Source organism: Neodiprion fabricii, chromosome 4 (assembly GCF_021155785.1).
Source record: "Neodiprion fabricii isolate iyNeoFabr1 chromosome 4, iyNeoFabr1.1, whole genome shotgun sequence".
Taxonomy (NCBI): Eukaryota; Metazoa; Arthropoda; class Insecta; order Hymenoptera; family Diprionidae; genus Neodiprion; species Neodiprion fabricii.
This window is the reverse complement of record NC_060242.1, coordinates 25,509,313-25,531,489: the sequence shown is the minus strand read 5'-3', so window position 1 is coordinate 25,531,489 and position 22,177 is coordinate 25,509,313. Positions and strand designations below refer to the sequence as shown.

Here is a 22,177-nt window from a genome sequence, read left to right as displayed (position 1 = left end):
AGCCGAACTTATTTGTATGAATAGATCGTGACATATATGCCGGTACAAGATTACAATTCGCGCGAGTTTAAACGCGTCCGCGCATGCGCCACAGCGACGTGCGATTTCCACTACCGTTGTAGATACTTCAAATCGAGATATCTCGCGATTGGATTGTTCAAAACCAAGCAACAAGGAGTCGTTGAATTCGCCTTGAGAGCTGCTACGAAATGAGCGACTAAAAAGCCATCAATTTCGTAAAAACGAGGAGAATCTCACGATCGTTCTATCAGAAGAATAGTCAGGAATTCAGTTTTACGACTCATTCGACGATTCGTGATCGCGGTGACTTCAACCACCAGTTATCTTCACCTCCCAATCAACCGTCGTACGTTGTGGTAGAAATATGCTCGGTGGGTGATTAGTTCGTTGTGCGGAATCGATTCTCACGCCCGTTTTCGCCCGAATGTAACGATAATTAATTAAAATCGTCTCTCGTATCTCGCGACAGCCATTACAACTCGGTGTAGCGCCTATAGTTTCATTGATTTTCATTCTACTATACCCCTATACGTAGGTGGGTAGTTCACGCGTGACTCATTCAACGGTAAAATCCCTCGCGAAGGCTACGCAGAGGTACCTACAATACGTATTATAAGGCGCAACACAGGTCCGACGTCTTTTGTCGTCGGGATCGCGTTTGTTAATCCTTCCCCGGTGGGAGAGAGTATAAGAAACTTGAATAACCGTCTAGGAGCTAACAGCGCATTTCTCCAATCATCTTTCCCCGTTCGCAACGGAACTTGTAAACTTTTAAATTCTCATCATTAGCGCCGTCGCTGGTTGCTGCTGCAGGTACGTACATAGGCACAATAACAGCGCCGATCGCCCTCGTGCGATAAACTTCTCCGCGTGCATGTACGTTGTATACCTATGTATTAAGCGAGGATCCCGCGATTGGCGATTCCTGAGTCGCGACGTCGTCACGTGGCTCGCTGTAAATACAACTAAACTAACGGTTATCGGCAGAACACGTCACGCCAGGCCTTCGCGCGCTAGCGGGACCGATTTTACTCCGTTACTTGACCGACAGATCCGCTAGCCGGCAACCCACACTTGCGGGAGTAGCTCTCCTACCTCCTCGTGTGTGTATGTTCTTGTTTACAAACCGTGCATCGCCGATGAAATTATGAGTTGCATCTTGCCCCCACGTAGCTCTTCGAACAATCGCTACTAATTTTCATTCCAGTCCGCGTTTAGCTTACTTTTCGCACCAACGTCTGGACGAAGACTTTGCGTAACGCATCGATGTGACCTGGTTAAATTTTTACAATCTCTCTAACGACTTTCCACGGGCAAAATTATCTGATCATTCAATGTCCCTTGGGAAATTATTTTTTGCCACGAAAATTTCTACGCTTTCTTTGTAAAACGTGCGGAAAAATGGACTACCGGGGTCACTAAGTTTTTTGTTTTTTATTTCAGACTAATTAAACTAAATTTTGGTATTTCATTTTTCTGTATGTACCTACACTTACAATTATTTAAAGATACTTCTGTTACTGGGTGTGAAAATTTTTGACCCATTTCCAGGTATAGAAAATCTCTTGATCACTCCTCATCGTTTCCCCGATACAGCTTTGAATGAAATTTTTATAACCGATAAGTTCGATTAGACGTTCGTGTGCTATCCTGACACAATATTAATACACTCTTACTTCAAATAATGCCAGAAACGAAGAACCGAAATGAATCTGACGACAAGACAAAAATTGTTTTTAAAGAATAAAATTACCGCACGGAGGATGTTTAGGATATTCATTCGATTTAAATGGATTAATTACACTTCATTCTTATCCGTCAACGGTAATAACTATTACGTAACCCAGAAAATGAATTGATGTTTTTAATCATAGAAAAATTGAAGAAACTTTACCTAGACGTATACAGGTAGGCAGAAAATATTGCAGGAGCATGTGAAAGATGAAATTATCCTTCCTCGAAAGTGACTGTCATACACAGTACTTCGAATTGACATCGGCTCTTACCGCAAAATGCGAAGAATACAGTTTTGCGGTCACGTTCTAGATATTCATTTTAAATACTCGATCTCTCGAACTAGTGAAAAGTATCAACGTTCGAACCGGCGACCCAATCTCTGTATACATCGTAACAGGTTATCAATTGTCTAATACCGATGGTTGTTGTACGATAGAAATGAGCGAATTGCTAATTAAGAACAAAATGACTTTGACGATAGAAATAGCTGATTAAAAAAATTATTCCTTTCAAAGTGTGACACTTCGAAAATCAGAACTTTCCTTCTCATCACAAGATGTTTTTGTCTCCAGAGTCGGAGACCCCGAGAATTGAAATCGAGTCCACAATCATTCTGTTGAATAATAATAATTTGCAAATCATTTCGACATTGCAGTAACTATCGTAAATCGCCGATGACCGATAGCTTGAAATCAGTTTGAGAAATGTTGAACCACTATCAGAATAAATTTCCTTTGTTATATTTTCGCCAATCATTTCCTACCGAAAGCGATATTTTTCAGTTACGGTAAAATCGTGAAAAACAGTTAAGGACTGTAAATTTCTCTCGGTCAATTGGCACTGCGCGTAGTTGATTTTTCGCTAGCCTGTAATAATTAAGTACCTGTTCCTGTAATCGGCGGTGAAGTAAGCTGGGAGCTACTAATGTCTGAGGTCGGATGCTGGGGCTGTTGAGTTTGTTGTGTAGGTTGAGTTTGCTGGGTTTGTTGTCGACTTTGCTGCTGCTGCTGCTGAATTCGAGGTTGTTGAGGAGTTTCAGCCGGCGATGCAGAAGCGGGGCTTCCGGCGACTTCAGCCATTTTGTTTACTCGCGATTATTTTCAATATTTTTTTTACTTCCTTACTTTCGGTCAGTACATAATCTCGCCATTTTTCGATTACTTGAAAATTCTCATGGCGTAATTTTGGTCACTGAAAGTTTGACGCGGTGTGTTTAGTTGAAATTCGTACAACTCCTCACGGCGAATGACTTGAAAGTTGGGTCAAATCGATTTGACTTTTTATTGCAAATATTATTATTCAGTTAATTATTCGGTGGAAATTCTTCTCTTCTGGATTATATTCTTAGAATTACGCGGTATATTTAATAATTAGCGATAAAAAGTGAAAATTGAACTACAGTGTTTCGAGGTCATTATTACTAACTAATCAATTGATTAATCAATCAATCGATTTCTGTATCTATATTTATTTACGATTTTATTTTTACGAAGAGTTTAGCATTTATTTTATCGTATGATACTTCGACTTTTCTATAATGTCGTTATATATTGTTTATGGTTAATCAGACTAAATTCAATTTCAAATTGCAGCTACAACGTAAACACGTGCTGTGTGTATGTGCACCTATATATCTGCTCCGGTGGCTTTAACAGTGTATTATTCTACGTGGCATTTGAAACTGTAGTTTTTTTTTTTGTCCGTTCGTTGAGTGGATAACCTTCAACAGCTACTTAAATAGGGATTGAACTTTAAGGCCATGTCGTTCATGGTAGAATTCAGTCCTAGAGTTTCAGTCTTCTCTTCGAAAGTTCAAGCATTCGCCAGGGTAAATTAGATTTTTCAATTACACTCGTATTTAAATTAAAATCGCCATCTGCAGCTTCCGCAGGAATATTATAACGCGGTAGGCAGCTGAAACACCTTAAGTCTTAATTAAAATCGATCCAGTCGAATGGTTTCTTCCTCTCTTTCCTCTTGTTTCTTGTATCTCAAATTCCCAACACATTAATTCCTCATTTAGTGTTATTTCAGTTACGGCTGCTTGTCTTCCTTTTCTTCTTCTTCTTTTACTTCGCAATTTACATTAATTAGATGTTAATTAACAGAAATAAGTATACGGCGCAGTGCGCATCTTGCTCGTTGAATTCCAGTTTTTTCATCGACGATTCGGAGTTCGCACATACCTGCAAGAGCGAGCAGCTACGCGAGGTGAAGCTAGGCCAGGCCAGGCCAGGTTGGGGTAAAGAAGTCAATAGGTTACTAGGGCCAGATTTATCACGGCGACACCTCGCGCATTGTTTATTCATTCCTAGGTGTTGATCGTTGACTCGAACATTACAACGGAGACATTTTTGCCACGCGATTAATTGCCGTTATTGCCACTTCGTGTAACTTGAATTTATTCTCTCGTCGTCAGGTAATCATCGAAAAAAGAAAAGACGTTATATCGAACCTCAGTCGATGACGGAGACTTCTGCGTTATAAATTTGTATAATATTCACGTGCTGTTGAAGAAATATTCCCTCACATTTCGATGGCAATTAAGTATCTTGCACTGTCCTCGACCGTCAAATTTCTAACAACGAGCTTGATTAAATCGATGTACGTGTGTAGTATTTATTCGAGATTGATTTAAATGCTTACTTATATTATTGTATTATCATATTATTTTATTTTTTATCTAGAAAAATTAAGTAACTCATATTCATCGAATATGATGAATTTAACACAAATTACAGTCTTTACCGAATAAATGTCACAAAACATCGCACAAAACTGTCAAACTGATTCAACGTTGATAGCACATCGCGTCTTGAAGTAATTTTCTCTCATTAAACTGCATCAGGATAACGCGATTTATCCATGATTCAAAAAAATTCTCACCCATCCTTCTTATTTACGATTATTTCAACGAAGCGAACCGCAGTCATTCAATCGAATGTCAAGTACGCTCCTCTGGTATCCACCACCACTTTAGTACTCAACTCATAGCTGTGTGCGCTTATAATTTTTTCTTTAATAATTTTCAAAACCTCTCACTCGCAATATTGACGTTTATAATAATTTTTATTATCGAGAATTCGGAGGGTTGGTGAAACTGGTGTTTCGATTCGGTGGTGCACTTGTGAAAAAACGTTCGGCCAGCTTCGGATATCAGCCACTGGATGCCGCTAGCGCGCCCTGCTCCGGCAGAGGCCATTTTACACTCAATATCCTATCCATCTACCCTGCAGATAATTTTTGCCGCGTTATCTGAAAGCTCACTCCTCGCCGGTGCTTCGGCACAAGCCGCTCGCTCGAAGGGGCTTCAAATCGTCGATATTATCATTCCATTTCTTTTTCTCTCTTCGCACCTTGTCACTTTTTTATCCGACACGCACAAATAATGTATGCAAATTATTTTTTTCCGAAACTTGCGCCAAATTTTATCATCAACGGTGGTTCAGCCCTTTTCAAATTACGCTATATTTTTTGTCCACGAATTTGTAAAGCGTTGTAAAATAATCAACGGCAATTTTTCATTGCAAAATCAATCAAGAAAAACAATTTTCAATACTTTCCTATAAATTTTTTTTGAAGGGCAAATAACTTGCTCGTGCCTTGAGAGATTAAAATTATACCCGAACTACTTCTTATCACTAAAGCGAACCCTCGCCGGACAAATTCTTTGACGGCCAATTCGAATCCACTGACAGAATATTCCCCATAAATTGCAAATTCTGTAATAAAAATTATTTCATAAAACAATCGATGTAAAAGGCAATTAGATTTCTGGTTAAAATCCGTGTATAACGATTTGACGGGACGAGAGAAGCAAAATAACCTAGAATTCCAGTTCATTGTTGGTGCTTGGAAGAAATTAAGAAAATAGTACAAACTTGACGCCGCTACTTGTACTTTCGTCGCCTGCATTGAGCGTCATTCGCGTCGACGCGTGTATCGATTCAACAGAGCACGCATTTATGTATAATACATTAGACTTCTTTGGATTAGGGGAATATGTTTTTCACACTGGAACAAGGTTTAAACTATAGTTTAGCTGATCAAAATATCCTTCCTATGTATGGGATTCTTATTTTCAGCCTAGGAGGTACCTGATTCCAAAATAATCCTGTTGTACGGTTTTCACAATTGAACCATTTTCATTTTAACATGAGAAAGAAAATATTTTTTTTCTATATCTGTTAGAAAATCTGCTAGTTCGCAATAAATAAGATTTTCTCACCTGCGCCACGTGACAGGGATCTTTTTATTTCATCCAAATTAATCCAGGATTTTGTTTTCCCAATATGAAGGAACCATTTTCTTCGACCAGTAGATAAATTGAAAATCCTTTTCCGCATACTCGGTATCTTTTGTGTGGATACACATTTATTGTTTCAGAAATATAGGTATACGGATGATTACAGTTAGGGGGAATATTTAAAAAAATTTGCATGATCGTAACGCCTCGATTATTTTTGCATGTATATATATAATATATATATATTACCGATTTTAAGGCGGCGCGCGAGTTGCAGAGGGATAATTATTACTTTGAATAAGTTTTCGAATAATTTTTTCATCAGGTTCATGTTACACGCGTCGGATGAGTATAATTTGAAGCTGGTACCTACCCGGGCATGAATTACAAACCCGCACACCGCGCATACCGATTAAATATTTAAAACCACCTAACGGTGAATCCCATTCCGAGACGCTGCGTGTGCACTGTACATGTAACATATATATATACATGTATACATGTATACTTTAAGCCTTTACCAAACGCGATTACGATTAAAACTCGAAAAATTTCTGGAATAATCATCATTTTACAGTTCAGGTGGTAACCAAACTCCTAATTCATTTCTAGATTTCAAGAATTGATTTCTGAATTTTGTCATTATCAGATCGTTTGTGGCTTTAATTATGTTAATTTACAAAAATTTCGTCACAATTCAACTTCAATTCAATTCAATTTGGGTTTACTTTATTCAATTATATGTAGATCGGGATATAGTTTTTTACTCAAATCAATTTACAACAAGCATAGTTATTGACAATAACGTGAAACATTTTAGGTGCCTGAAATTTTTCAAAAACGGTTCAACCAATTCACGTCTAATTTGAGTTCAGTATTTAAGGATAGTTTATCCTCGTTGGCACGATTTGGAACTCTATTGTAGAAAAAAAGAAGTAAAGGGTAATTTCGTTGTGTCGGTGTACAATATTTCGTTCCAACTGCGTGTCAAGAAGCCTCCAGGTCTTTTTAGATATGGTTATCGAGCTAGACTCTTCGAAATGAATCGTATGCGCCATTTTTGGTACATCGTGAACACCGCAAAACATGCCGTAGAGAAAAATGTTTGATACTATTGTCAATGAAAATGCTTCCTATCTATTGATTGTGATAAAAAATAAATAAAGAAAAACATGAATCAAGGTGAATCTGCATCCTTTCTAACGAAACAAATTGGATGTAGATGTAAAAATTCCCAAAATTCGCCCACTCTGTCCGCCGACTCCTCCTACACATTTATGCATACACACCATGGAAAATTCTCAAATATTGCCGCTCAAAACACAAGCATGTGGTGTGTAACGATTCGAGCGTTTTCCCCGCGCGTAGGTATCTATAGATGGAATATTATCTTGCGCGGCCGAGGGATGCGCCGAGGGTCGTCGTCGTGACGTCACGTCGAGGGTGTATCGTTTTACGGACGGGTGGTGGGGAGGCCTCGAGTGCATCGAGCAATCGAGTGTAACACGGGCTTTCCGAGTCCCGAGACTCCCGTGCATGCGCCCTGCGGCCGAAAGCCCGCTTTGCTTCGATCCGGGGTTCGCTGCCTTCCACCCGGAAACCCGCCGAGCCTTCGAAACTCCCGTGAAACCACCCCCGACGCGCATGCGCACGTCGGTGCTTCGCTATTCGCGCTCTTACCGCACCGATGAAATTTGGCGCCATCGACCGAGCTCCGCTACTTTCTTCAAATGTTATGTTGTGCAACGAGTGGGAAAAAGTGACGATTTTTAGTGAGTGCGGAGTTATCGTACGAACTCAGAAGCGCCGTTACCCGCGAGTTGCACACGATATTTTTTACAATAACAATGTTAAATTAGCCGCTTTCGGCCGGCTACTAAAGATCTTTCAATGAATGACGTGCGCGTTGAGAAATGACAAACCATTTCTTCACTAGTGGGAAAATACACCGATTCAATGTGATTCGCTATTTCCCGTGCGCGCGTAATTCATTCGGAAATAGCGTATTTTGTTTATTTTCGGCAGTCGGTCAGAATCGATTATTCCTACGTTTGAGTCGTGACAAAGAAATACAACTCCGCGGAAAGGAAACTATTTTTCAACTTGCCCTAAAGACAGCGAAACTTTCTTCACGATACTTTTTCGCACGTTCAAATAATCTACCTCCTATTGCAATAGAAATGATGTATCACGTCAGGATGTTAAAGACACCGGTTCACCAATTAAAATGTACAAAAGTGAAATATTCTGTTACATCTCCAATATTTTATTACATCGTTCGTATCTAAAGACCAATGAGACGCCATCAGATTTATTGTACCGAATTATACAAAAAAGATTCATTTAATTAAAAAGGCTAAATTTAATGTTGTGCAGTGTTATTAGCTTCAATGGTAATTATTCTTTTTTGAGGCGGTCAAGATACCCAAACAAGGATGATAATAAAATTTCGTAAAAAAATTTTGGTGATCATTTTTTTATGATAGGAAATTACTGTTAAAGTTTTATGAATTTTGGCAAGCTCCGAATAAATAAATTTCGAAATTTACCAAGATTGTAGACAGAGAATATCCTTCCCCACGGAAATGGGTACGTGAACTGCTTTGAGGTTCTCACAACTTCAAAGCAAGCTTACAGAAGTTTCTTGAAATTTTTTCACCATTTTTTGTCATTTGATTTTTCATTATTAACCCATTAGTTAGAACAGTTTCATATGGTAGAGCCAAATTTGGGCTCGTTTTGACGACTCAAGATCCAGAACACATGATACTCTTCGGTATTCGGTAATCTGGTTATTCGAAAAAAAAAAACCGATGAAGCTATTGTTCAAAATAGGAGTTCAAGGAACTAGCAGTTGGTATGAAGAAAGCGGATAAAAACGAGTCCGTATTGATATTATTGGCAACTGTATTATCAGCCGAAAAAAGCGTAGGTACAAGCTTCCCGAAACATACGCGATGGCGTGCCAAATTTAACCACGTATTTCCTGCCGAATCCCTGCGATGTGAATCCGTAATTTAGTCATTGGTATTGTACGTTTCATGGGCACTGCGCTGCACGTCTTTTAACTTTATTGCAAACACATTTTTGCAATTATTTTAACTTTTATGCGCAAGTCAGATCTTAACTCGGACGGAAAAATAAATTTGACAGAAATCACACTGGATATGTCAAAAAGATTTTTCAACCGTCAAAATCGAATCAGTAATAGCATAAGAGATCGACGATGACGAAATCTTAAAAATAATTGGTCTGTCACGCCTAGTTGACACTCAGTGGATGAATCAAGTATCTAAGAAATTGCATCATTTCCAAGAGAGTTTGAAAAGTTTTGATTAAAGTTTCAAAATTGAATGAAAAATCAAAGTCCGACATATATTTTCGTCCTGGCATTAGAATTAGTGAAAAAAAATTAGGTTCACTCGTCGTTGCCGACAATTTGCAGGTGTTTGAACTATCGTTGTTAAAACGTTGCGCATGTTGCTCATGGTTCGCCATTCAAGTCTGAACGTGGAAAAACCTCGCTTCAATCGTTGACTCAATTTGCTTTTTCTGCGAATTTTACGATTCCCCCAAATTTTTTTGCCCTTTCTCGTAGAACGGTAATTTTTTTGCCCAACTCATCCGGCAATTGTCACCGCTCACGATTTCGTCGCGGCGTTACTACAATTTAATGGCGCAATATCGTAAAAACGAATCTGCAACCGTACCATGTTCACCGCAATTAGTTAACTTCTTCGACGAGTCAACGTCCTCGAGACTTCAACACCAAAGCATATCCCAATTATCGAATTTATATACATTAAATATAAAATTCGTGATGGTATTTTGTCTAATTTCGTACAACTGTTTCTCAATTTCTGGCTGACAAGTTGACTGAGAAAGAATAAAAACTTTCCCTTATGTGGAAAAAAAATTCTTTTCGATTCTTAAGGACGTTGTTTATTCAGAAATCGGTATTTTTTTGGTAATTTTACTACACAGGATAGTTTTACACTGAATATTCATGAAATTTATGTATTCCTAGCTAGAAAGATATGTTTATGAATTGAAAAACAGAAAATCCTAGGATTATAAACAAAAGATGAGAAATCGATAATTTATTTGAAATCGCTTCTAGATTGCGAAACAATTTAGTAGATTAGTTGGATTTCAATCTGCGGTGAAATTTATAATCAGAAGTCATTTCCTTGAAAATCACTTGAAGAGGTTTTTCATCACTCTTGTACCTATTGTTAAATATTTAATCTTACGACATCTCACCAAAAATGATTACGATCAATAAATGACGACACAGAATCGACTGGAGAAAAAAAGAAAATCTTTATCAGCATCGTCGGAAAAAACAAACTTCAGAATAAAATAAATCATCGAAGAGTGAATTCAAATGAATCTACGATGTTTTTAACAATTTTGAAGCGATCTGAAACAATGCAACGATGAGATTTCGTTTATAATTCCAGAACTTTTCATTTTGCACATTTTTAAATAAATCTTTGGAGCTTACGAACAGAGTAATTTTACGAATACTCAATATGTGTACCATGTCGTAGTATTAAAATGAATAAAGATTCGATTTTCAGCCCACCAGCCAACCTCCTTGACTCAATTTTCAATTGATCAACATTCATTCTATACGAAAAAAAAATATATTAAGAAAATCAAATGTGTATAATAGTGATTTGCATAATATTGCATTGAATTAAGGTGTCGAGGATAGCTTGCGCACTAGATCGAATCGGTGCGCCAGTAGTCGCTTCAGTGACAGGTCAGCCAAGTGCAGTCGATGACGCGTATGCCTCAGTACCAAAAAGACTTTTCTTATCCATATTCTGTGGTCACAGGTTTTTTTTAACCCAATAGTGGGCATAGAATTCTGCCACGAGATGTGATTTAGTGGTAGATTACGTAGTCGCAGGTGGTTAATGCTTAGAAAGATTCTCTTTTCGTTCTTTTCTTTCGTCCAAGTGTCGGGTTTTATCCACGACTGTTTTGATGAAAATAAAAAATCACACATCGCATACCCGTGGTGACGGGCTGCCGCAAAGATTTCGACCTGCAAGACCACGAGGCAGCAGTTTAATTTAACGTTTGACGAATTACTGTATACAATATATGTATTCATCGTTCTTCAGTTTACAACAACCTGTGCCTAAGGCTGATGAAAAAGAAAGAGCGAAAAAGTCTGTGATGCACTGTAACTAGAAGCGTATAGAAAGAATACCTCCGAATCATCTCCGAAGTTCGTGTGCGAGAGGAAGCTGAGGTCATTTCACAAAATTACGCAATTTTCTCATTCAAACGCTCATCTTCATTCGTAAGCAAGTAGGGTTATTCACTTGTTACCGGTATTGAGGCAAGACTAGTGTAAACAGAAAAGTGCGCACATCATTTCGTTCAATAGCTTCTTTTCTTATTAGAGCTTTATTAAGTCACTAGCAAAAGGATTTGGTCCAAAGAACACGTTGATTTTCAACATTTTTTTGCGTGGGTATTAGAAGGACAAGGGCGGATTTCGTTTTTTTTTTAATTGAAAAATATCGATTGACAACGGATTTATTGTTAGTAGAAAAAACTATGTTCATTAAGACGACGTTGATTGAATCTCAAATTCTATTCGTTCAATTGACTTGAAATTTGGACAGATCTGTGAATATAATATTTTCTATAAAATGACCGGAAGATTTTGAAAAATGTTTATTCGTTTATTAATGTGAAACGATTAAAGTCGTTTCTCTTTCAAAAGTGAACTTTATTTTTTACCATTTCCACAGTTTAAAATTTTTTCTTTAAACCTAATAGGTCATCGGGGATACTTTTCACCTCAAACATTTTTTAAACTCCTTGTAGAATCTCTTGGTCGTGGAAATGGGCCGCGAACTAAAGATCTTTTGTTCAATATTTTTGACACTTTCTTTAACTTTGGCGATGTTTTAGAATATTTAAACAATCAATTTCGGTTAGGAAAACTGAGAAAGCTTTTTTCGCGATCCTTAAACAATAGCTAGATATTATTTTTATATCTTCGGAATTTTTTTTTTTTGAAGGAAAAGATGACGTTTAGGGTGAATTTCACCCCGTGTAATCGTTATGCGATTCTACTCTAGTGTGACCTATTAGGATCAAATTAATCGGCCATTCTGTATAAACTCATACAATCAAGGATCTGTCCAAATTTCAGGTCAATCGAACGAACAGATTTTGAGATTCAATTCACGTAGTTTTCAAAAGCATGTATGTTTTTTTTTTATTGACAATAATACTCGCGTAAAAAAAAACTGTTGGAAATAGTGTTTTTGGACCAAAGTCTTATGCTAGTACCTAAAATTAGAGAATTACTTAAGAAATATTCGACCATCAAAGAAACCGCTCGAAGTTAAAAACATCACAAATTAATGAGTAAGTGCGATAGTACGACGGATATTATAATTAGACCTATGAGCTGCGAAATGCTCCGATTCGAGCGGCTTGTACGCACAGCTTCGGGACAACTGTTGTTTCGACGACGTTGGGTATACATAGAAGTTTGAATGTCATTAGATTAGAATTCGTAGATAGCGCGGTGACAAACCGAGGTACATACAATATTACATCAGCGTCACAGCGGACCGTTTGTTTGGGAATTGAGAGTAAAATGGTTCGGTGAGTATTAATAGAGGCGTGCATACGCGTCACACACACACAGTGTAGTGTGTATAACTACACCGATCAGATAAGAACTCACTGGCAACTCAGCCATTCCACACGAGAGCGATCAAACTTTGCTGAGTGGTGGAAAAAACGACCCGAGGAAAGGGAGAGTTCGTTGACTTTCGTAACAATGTATATCTAAATGTCCTTTATTAGTTGTCGTGCGTTTTCGTATTCAGTTTCAGAAGTAGCTAAATTCGAAATTTTACAGATTTTGTGGCTCTCTCAGTTTACTCCGTGAAACATTGCAGAAAAAATGTTGGTGTTAGAATTGATCAAAGTTGGACTATTATACAACAATTCTTGTCGACAATTTGAAAATCCAGTAACAGATTGCGTTAGATAATTGTCATCTAATAACTATAGTTTACAAATTTTCGTATTCCATTTTTCTTACAGCGAAGATTCATTTTTCGAGGAAGTGAGGTAAAAACTGAAGCCTGATGACATCCAGAGTCACGTTGCAGAAGGCTGAAATCGTTACAACTCGATCAAACAAAACTTAAGTAGCGCTAAATCGTTCCACTGACACTGCGGTTTCTATTCATGGTTCTGTAATGCTGGGTTTTAAAAAATAGTTAAAGAAACGAGATAATGAGAGTGCGTCACGAAGCAATAAGATTTTATGCCTCTTCTATTTTAGTTTGGAAGGATTAAGCACATTGACAAGTAATTTTCATCTTCAGTTGAATTGGAAAAAAGGTTTGTTGTGCAATCACGGAGATCAATATTCATTTCCAATGTACACGGACCATCATTGCAAGCTGCATTTCAAAAAGATTCGAGGAATCAAGATACAGAAGAACCGTAGGAAGAAAAAAAACTTTGAATTCTCTAATTTGACTTGGAATAAGAATCAAAGTCAAGCCCGTCAGCAAATGATCTCACCTTAAGACGGTGCCCTGGTCGCTCCACGCCATTTCTTCATTTTTGCGTCAAATGAAAATGAATCGGAGCCCTTTTGTCCAGAATTGCATATATAATTACGCTGTAAAGCCCTTTCCCACGTTTTCGATACGTGGACTTAGACATTCGGAGATGCATACGTCACGTCGAAATCGAACAGGGCTCTTCCTAGGTTCGATAAAAATAAAGTGTTCATCGTGCAATTACACCGACACGAGTATTCATTTCCAATTAGGAAAGACTATCGGACGGATTGTCTTAACAAACGCTACTGGCGCCAGCATTGGATAGTCAGAATCATTTCTGCACTGTAATGAATTGTTTTTTTTCTCCCATGCCCGGCTGTAATAGGATTACATCTATTTGTTAATGGCAGAGGGACTACCCGTTGCTGAATTTCTTGTTCATTCAAATGAGAGAGAATAGATATCTTTATACGTGTAAGTAATGATTTGTCGAGTCACCGGCTATGCGCCCTTCACTTACGGAGGTGAGCCTGGCTCTACCTCACCGGCTATCGCAAGATCAAAGCGCCAGCGGCGGTCCAGCAGCGGGTGGCTGAATTCTAATCGGACAAGCCCGTTATCCCTGCAGCTAGTGGGACCGTAAAACCGTTACCGTCGATCTTCAAGCCTTCTCTCAGACTACGGACGCGATAACTCTTATTCTCTTCTAAGCAGGTATAACGTGCTTAGAGATCGAGGTACGACACCGAGTCCCTTCTTCTCTAACAATTTCACCACCAACAATAATCGTGCGATCTTGTTGCTTCGACTTCACGTGCAGAATTTCCTTACACTCTATCCATATTACGGGGCAACCCACCTTCCGCTGAATTCCGAAATCAGGTGCGAATGAACCTTTGGCCTACAACTCTCACGGAGTTCTGATGTAACGCAAATTTTGTTTTTTAATAAACAGTGTCAACAAGACGTAAACGGAAAGCACGAGTTGATTGTGTAGTAACATATTTGGGAAACGGACTCATATCGATCGTTTGAAAGTGCACGAAGGAAAAAAGAGGTATTTTTAATATTTTACTCTAAATCAGACTGAACTTACTATAATCGAGGTGTAAACGACAAATGTGACAAAAGATTGTGTCTTTTCGGCAAGAGAGAGACCAAATCAGTCTGATATTTTTATTTGCAGAAAAAAGAAAACACTTGACAGATTTTCGACTTACTTGTACGCCGGTTTTTTCTGAAAACGTACAGCTTTTTTTTTGAAAAATCGCATAGCACTATAACCGTGACGATACCATAAAAAAATTTGTGCAGTTTCAAGTATTAAAGGAAAAAAACTGTTTCCTACTGCGTAAATAAAAAAATATGTCACTCTACGAACAGCGTAAATTAATTATTATTGGTTCGACGAACGGTTCCCGTTAAGAATGCATAAAACAACGATCTCAAACCATTAACAGCAGCTCTGTTAAGGTAACGTTGCTCATTCCATGCAGGCGTATTTGTTTTATTCGTTTTACGCTTTCGTCCGTGAGTGTTTTTCTACGCTTTAGAATCAGCGAAGTGGTTAAAGGTGTATTTTATTTTATCTTGCCGGGAGATCGGTTCCAGCAGATCGATTATATCCAGTAAAAGCGAATTTGACGCATAAACGTGTAAACGCAAACACACGATGGAGCTTCTTTAAATATCCAGCATAAGACTCGCGGGCGTGAATTCGTGCGCGACGAGACTCGCGCCGGCTGGAAAAATAGATGGGCGTAGACGTGACAATCCCATTTTAAATATAACTACCCGGGGCGTACATACCTTGCACCGTGGCTTATCTTTACACGCTATATACGTATATACACGCACAATGTACGTTCGAGTACGCAGTGTGTATATACACTCTGATTTTGAACGGTAAATAGGCGCGGACAGGTTTTATGTTACAGGAACTAACTTCGAACCGGAGAACTGCATGCTGCAATCTACGTCTGATCGTACACCCGTTAATCTGGTATATCAAATACATGCCTCGCCACGTGCGTACGTGCAGCAATGGTGCCGGTATGCGTACCTTTATCCGTGAGTATTCCACACTGCCATTACGAGACGCGGCGAGGCGGATTGTCCGGTGACTGAAAAATACCTCGGGCATGATGCATAGGCACACCGAGAGAAATTCCTAGTTTTGGTTACTTTGTTCGATGTGCTCGGTGTCTCGTTGTCGGGTCAAAGAGCCAAAAATCATTCGCATTTATATCAGTAAAGAAAGAAAGTTGATTTTGCAGCCGTAACCAGAAAATCTAGTACGTTTTACTATTCCTTACGATTATGATTTTGTGCAGCGTAACGACGTATCCGTTTTATCCGAATTTTCTAGCAAGTATGATAAATGAAATTTTTCAGGATGTACGCCGCACGCAGGGTACGAAACGTGTACGTAGAAGCAAAAAAGATTCGCGGACGACGCGGTAAAAGAAAAACACCGCCTCCTCTCCGATTCGGACTGCGGATGGAGATGGGTCAATGATCTCTGTGCTGTAAGCACGTGGACCATCACGACCCTTCCTGGGAACTCCCGTTGAACCAGCGAACCAGTCAACCAGTCAAGCAGCGAAGCGACGGTCCCCACCAAATATGAAATGTATATAAACTGACGAATATCCCATAAGGAAGTTGTTAAACTTGAGCGGGAAAAGTGCTTCGGCAAGATTACCCGTTCAATCTTCGAAAAAACGACCGATTTTTAAACAAGGATCCGAAAAAAGAAATATTCAGCCTGCTCACTTGCGGTAACGAGCGGAATATGATCGTACATCGTTGAAGCATAACGAGAAGATCTTTTAAGTAAATGTCATAAAATATGATAGTTCGTGAGCGGTTAGAAAATTACTCATAGATTAATTAGCATTAGAGATCCTTCCAAAGCAATTGCCAACCTGTTCACGAAAAATTACTGGCAACTGTTCCGAACATTCTCGGTGTCTTACATGCCTACCGAGTTTAGAAGCTCAATCGCGTTGGTAAACATCGCACGTTTGGCACTTGGATGATGAGAAAATTTTTTCCAACCTTACTCGGTGCCCGGCAGTAAATTTTTTGTTCCGATAAACCTCGTTGTGAGACCTCTCGCGATAATTCTATGAAACACTAAACCAAACTATAAAATGTGTAGAACCGTAAGATGAAACCTTTTCCGCGGTGTAGGTACATAACGTTATGGAAGAACAGATTTTAAGTGTTGAATTTTTTTTTTAAGCTCTACGCGATGCATCGTCAAGAAATCATCGTTCGCTTCCGCTCCGAGACAGACAAAGACTCGGTCTTGCCCTGTTCACTTTTTTATTGCTCTTTGTGGGTGGTTCGAGTGGCAGGAACGGAATTACGAAGACCCTGCGACGGCCCATCGGTATTCGGAATTCTGGGTATAAGTATGGAAGTACGGACCATCGGCATCATATGTGGGACTGCGAAGGGACTCGTGCAGGATCGGGTACGTATATTCATACACGTAGGATCGTAGGACTATGAAGGTGGTTTGACCAGGTGGTCCCGGCACCGATCTTGGTTACCGGGGTCGTTGTACCGCCGAGGCGACTTCCCGCGAGTGCTACACAAAACTATTCCAACTAAAACAACGTCGTGCTTTCGGTCCTCGGATTACAATGATCGAAGATCATCGGCGCGGTCAGAGCGATGGATTCATTACGGGTCCGTTGCCTGCCTCATTGCGCGGAAACCGTGACGAGTAGGTACGAATCCCAGATCTCTTTTCTCCGATCTTCTGGAATCGAGCCGTATTAGCGAACTCCGACAACGAAGGGAAACGTTTCTTAAATCATTGAAACTGCCCGGTATCTTCGTTGACATCGACCAAGTCTCGGACTTTTTCAAATGCATTTCACATCACTGATCATCGGCTTTACACACCTGCACGGCACGATCATTCGCAGTTGAAACAATTCATCAAGTTTGGAACGAATGTCCAAAATAAAAGAAACACATGTTCTTCACTCTCTCAAGATTCGAAATACAACTTAGGATTAACTCGAACACAATTAACTGATGATTATAACCAAACAATTATTCGGACAGTGATGTCCGTGATTCTGAATTGTTCGAACGATCTGGGAGTTGATTAAAATTATCGAAGCAACGCGCATGTCATTAGAATGTAATTCTGCCAAGATCAAAATATAACAGACCAGGACGTTTCTTGGGCCTTCGGGGGAATCGATAAGGACGATTATTCAACCCCTCATCTCGTTTTCGGTAAATGGAATAATTGGAAAAGGATAATGCTTAACGAGCCAATGTAGCCGATATAAAATGAAGAATCCGATAGTGTATTATATAGATGCGTGCAAGATCGCCGTCGCGGTCTAATTTGGCGCTATACACTTGGCGAGGAGGTTTTATGACGTGCGGTGGGTAAAAATACCTTTGCTACTCTTTCAGCGGACAAAGATAAAAGACAGGCCGGCGATCTTGGTGTTGGTATATATTTGGTATATTCAAAGCGCACAAAGACAGCGCTCGCTCAGGTAGGTGAGCGAGAAGGGCAACCAAGGCAACACCTGCGGTCATCGACCTTACACCGCCCGTCGAATATCTCAGAGCAACCAACCGACCGGCGAAATATTCCTAAAACGACAGATTGAATTTACGAGAGACAGAGAGAGAGAGAGAGAGAGCGAGAGGAACTACACTTTTAGTAAAAGAAAAAATTTTCCTGTTTCAATTTCCATTCAATCTGACGCCCACGTCAGTTCAAGAAAAAAAAAACTTCTCAACTCCAAACGGGCAGTTTTAAAGAGTTCGGTTTTTCAAGTTTTACACCTGAATGAATGAATTTATTAATATATTTCTAGTTACGAAACTTTCTCCGCAGTGCCTGAATAGCTCATCAATTTTTTGAGAAGCTTTCCATTAAAATCGATGAGTATATGATTAAAAAATAGCTGTTTAATCAACGTGCCAAATTTGACACACCAAGCAGTGCTGAATGGTTGATAACTTATAACGAATTTGAAGTACTTCTTTGGCTTGGACGAGCGCCTGATTCCCGATGGGCAAGGAGAAAATATTGATAAATCGTTTTCCCCTACCTTCCTCAGTAATACTGATTAACTGAAACCGAACGAGTTGATAAGTGCAAAGGACGAAGTTATTCTATCATCCGGTTGTTCGTCGTACTGACATTGTTTAATTATACCGCAGATCAATGTACCAGATGATGATAATAAATTAGTTGTAAATTAATTTGGGTTAGTCATAACTGAAGTAAATCTTACTATACATACATCTCACAAGATGCACTGAAAATCTTTAAAACGTTGAAAGACATTCTAAACCACGTCGTTATTCTATACTTTGTGCACGTCCACCTCAAAATACAAAATAAAAAGATTCTCATATTGCAGCAACTGTAACTCGACAGGTTTCAGCGTAGTCAGTGAGTGTTTGATTTATCATTGTAAAATCGGGTTTCTGCTACCGATTGTAAATATTTTCGTAAATACTCGAGAAAAAAAATAGGAATCACAATATTTTATTTTGAAATTTAGCGAAATCACCATTTACTGAGTAATCGTACATAGGTTTTCTACATTTAACGTTCGACATGTTTTAGCATCTACAGTCAGCGTAAACTATTCAAATAAACCGTAGGTACATATCGATTTGAATTATCCATTGATTGGGTGGAAAAAATAAAGCTCAAAGTTTGACCCGTTATAACTCCTAAGGATGGTAGTGACGTGACTGAAGATAAGCGAAAATATTTATTCTGGTAAGCGACGAAATAAAAAAAAAAAAAAAACGAATAGAATGAAAAATAAAAAATCGTCCCGAAACTTCTATGCAAAGTAGACGACGTAATATAATCGTGAGTCTTAAAGCGTACGAAATTCTCGATGCGCGCGTGACGGAATGAATAGGTAGGTGGCAATTTCGTGGGGCCTGGCATCAGGACCCCGATACATAGGTACGTAAAATATGGTACGTAGATAGGACGTATACCTAACCTAGGTAATTTTAATCTAGACACGCGTATCTATTAAGCTAAATTTATGCGACGGTTAGACGTACGCGAGTTAGAAATAAAACGAATGTCACGCGGCTCGGAGACGCACGTCGCTCTAAACGCGTTACGTTTACGCGGATTCGTACGTGCGCGTAGAATTGCGTTGAGTGTAACACCTGCGCCAGGTCACGTGGCGAGGCGGAATAATCGGATAGCCATAAAAAAAATCTGATGGAAAACCAATTCTCGATTAAGCAAAAAACTACTTGAAAGCAATTCACAAAACCGCAGGCAGCGCGAAAGAAAACGGCTCAGTTGATAGGAATTACTAAATGTGAAATTTGACGCGTGGAGGTCAACATCGATCTTTGTACTGGTGGCAAAATGTTACTCAAGCAAAATCTCAAATTTCATACGATTTTTCAGAAAATATCATCTTCGGATGAATTTCAAACAGTTTCGTGTTTTTCGTTCCAAAAGATGGAATGATATCGAAGTTTAATCGAAGTGAGCTTGACGGGAGCCAATTGTTTTCAATTATTCGAAAAAATTCTGAGACATCGAAAATTGACGGAAAATCAAGTAGGTAGTTTATATTATTCACGCGTTCCATTTTCAAAATTTGTCCGTCACAATTGTTCGCAATTTTTCTGGAGAATAGAAGTGGAAAATACAGGTTTGCCAAGGAAAGTTTGACGAGTCGTCTTTCCAGTTGATCGATTAATCGGTATTTCCGATCGATCGTTATTTCGATGAATGGATCAACGAGCGCTTCCAATTCATCGTTCGTTCGATGAAACGGTCAACAGACCCTTTCGGTTAATTGCTTTTTCGAACAATGAATTAACTCTACTTTCATCGATTAACCTTACAGTTCTACCTCTACTTCGTATCGCTAAAAACAGATTTTCAAAAAAGTTTGTAAACGCGTTAGAATAGTTACGCGAACAAAATCTGTGTTCAAGATAAAAGGAACAAAAAAAAAAAAAATAAATAAAAAAAGGAAGGAAACGTGCACAAAGAGTTCGTTCCGGTTAATCGCGATGCGAAATCCGCGTATATGCATGACAGTGATAACGAGCGGCGAGCGCACGCGGCGTTCTCCTTGCCTCCGTGATCTCATAAACTGACCTTTAACTTGAGCGTGACTTCAATGAGCGGTACCATGTAACGCGAGCAAGCGAGAGAGCAGACCGAGGGGAGTCGGAATCAGCTGAGAAGCGAAACTGTGCGCGTGCGTTTGTGTGCGCGCGTGTAACGCGAAGTTGGCAAGTTCAATGACTGGGAGCGTGCGCGTACCTACGGCAACTATGAGCTAGCTAGCCGATGGGTAGCTATCCGTGACTCATTACCGACCTCCGAGCGAGACGCGCCGTCGCGATGCTTACTTTACGCGATTCGCGAGAGGCGCTGATCCTCTTTCGGAGAGGCTGTGCCGACGACGGAGGGGAACAACAGCGTGTTTTGGAATTTTGTTGGAAGACGCCGTGTTTCAGAATTTGGTTCAACGACGTTGCATCTCAGAATTTGGCTTAGCAGCGTCGTGATTCAATAATTGGTTCGACGACGTCGTATCTTGGAATTTGTAAAAAAGAATTTTGCATCTCTGAAGATTCTGATTCAAAAACGTTCCATTTCTGAATTCTTTTTAAAAACTTGGAATTTCAGGATTCGATTCGGGAACTTAGTATCTCTGACGAAGACGATTAGGAAACGTCGTATCCTAGAATCTGATTAAAAACCGTCATATTTCAGAGTTTTGATTTATAAATATCGTATTCCAGAAGTAGATTAAAAATCGGCGTATTTCAAGATTGAATATAAATACGCGTCGTATTTTTGCAGAATCTGGTTGAGAAACGTCGCATATCGTATGAGAATTTGATTAACAGACGTAGTAGGTATCTTAACAGAGTCTGATTCAAAAACTTGGTATCTCAGAACTTGGTCTTAAACCAAATTCCGAGATACGACGTAGCCGTCGATATAAGCGAGCATACGTGTGTCTATAAAACCGATGACACCGTCACCGCATAAACCGCACCGAATGCCGATTTACGTGCTGACTCGCTTATCTTGTAATTCTCGTTAGTTGTAATGTCGCTTAGGTACTCCTCAGTCAGCGAATAACTCGATGTGATGCAGCAGAACCGAGCGATTCGCGATGTCATGTCCTGCGACGTTGCTTATAAGTGTTTTTTATGAGCTATCAGATACAAGAAAGTATCGCAAAGTCTTTTTTTACATCATATTTCAGCCATTGAAGGAAAAATAATCTGCGCGTTCGCTTTGTTTTTGTCATTTGAGCAAATTGAAAGGAGATACTCTGTGACGTCACCCATTTCAAAGTATGTCCACGCGTATCAAAAATTGCTGTAATTTTTTTGATGATCCGCATGTTTAAGCTTGTTTGATATACTCGGTAATCGCGACATGTCGAAATCTGTATCCCCCCCCCCACTTCTCAGAGTGCAATGGCGGTTTATTATACTCAGCTACGTTCACTTTTCAAGAAACCGGTCAATTTCGAACGGTATTTAACGATTCCATGGGTAAATATTTATACTTTCCTATTTTATGCACCTATAGTATATATAG

The 22,177-nt window shown here is 39.3% G+C and overlaps 2 protein-coding genes across 4 annotated transcripts in view; both read right to left on the bottom strand.

Moving 5' to 3' along the window:
• LOC124180122 (structural maintenance of chromosomes protein 5) overlaps nt 1-22,177 on the bottom strand; it is a 148,661-nt gene that overhangs the window by 73,683 nt on the left and 52,801 nt on the right. The window lies entirely within an intron of this gene.
• The window catches only part of LOC124180123 (probable nuclear hormone receptor HR3), a 156,131-nt gene that overhangs the window by 119,267 nt on the left and 14,687 nt on the right, over nt 1-22,177 (bottom strand). The window contains exon 1 of one of the 3 annotated variants that reach the window (XM_046565224.1): nt 2,642-3,144. The exons of 1 other annotated variant lie outside the window; for it this stretch is intronic. In XM_046565224.1, the coding sequence (XP_046421180.1) occupies nt 2,642-2,837 (196 nt within the window). In that variant the 5' untranslated portion in view covers nt 2,838-3,144. Of the gene's footprint in view, nt 1-2,641; nt 3,145-22,177 lie in introns of those variants that run through there. One more of the 3 variants, XM_046565231.1, reaches the window with a different exon arrangement.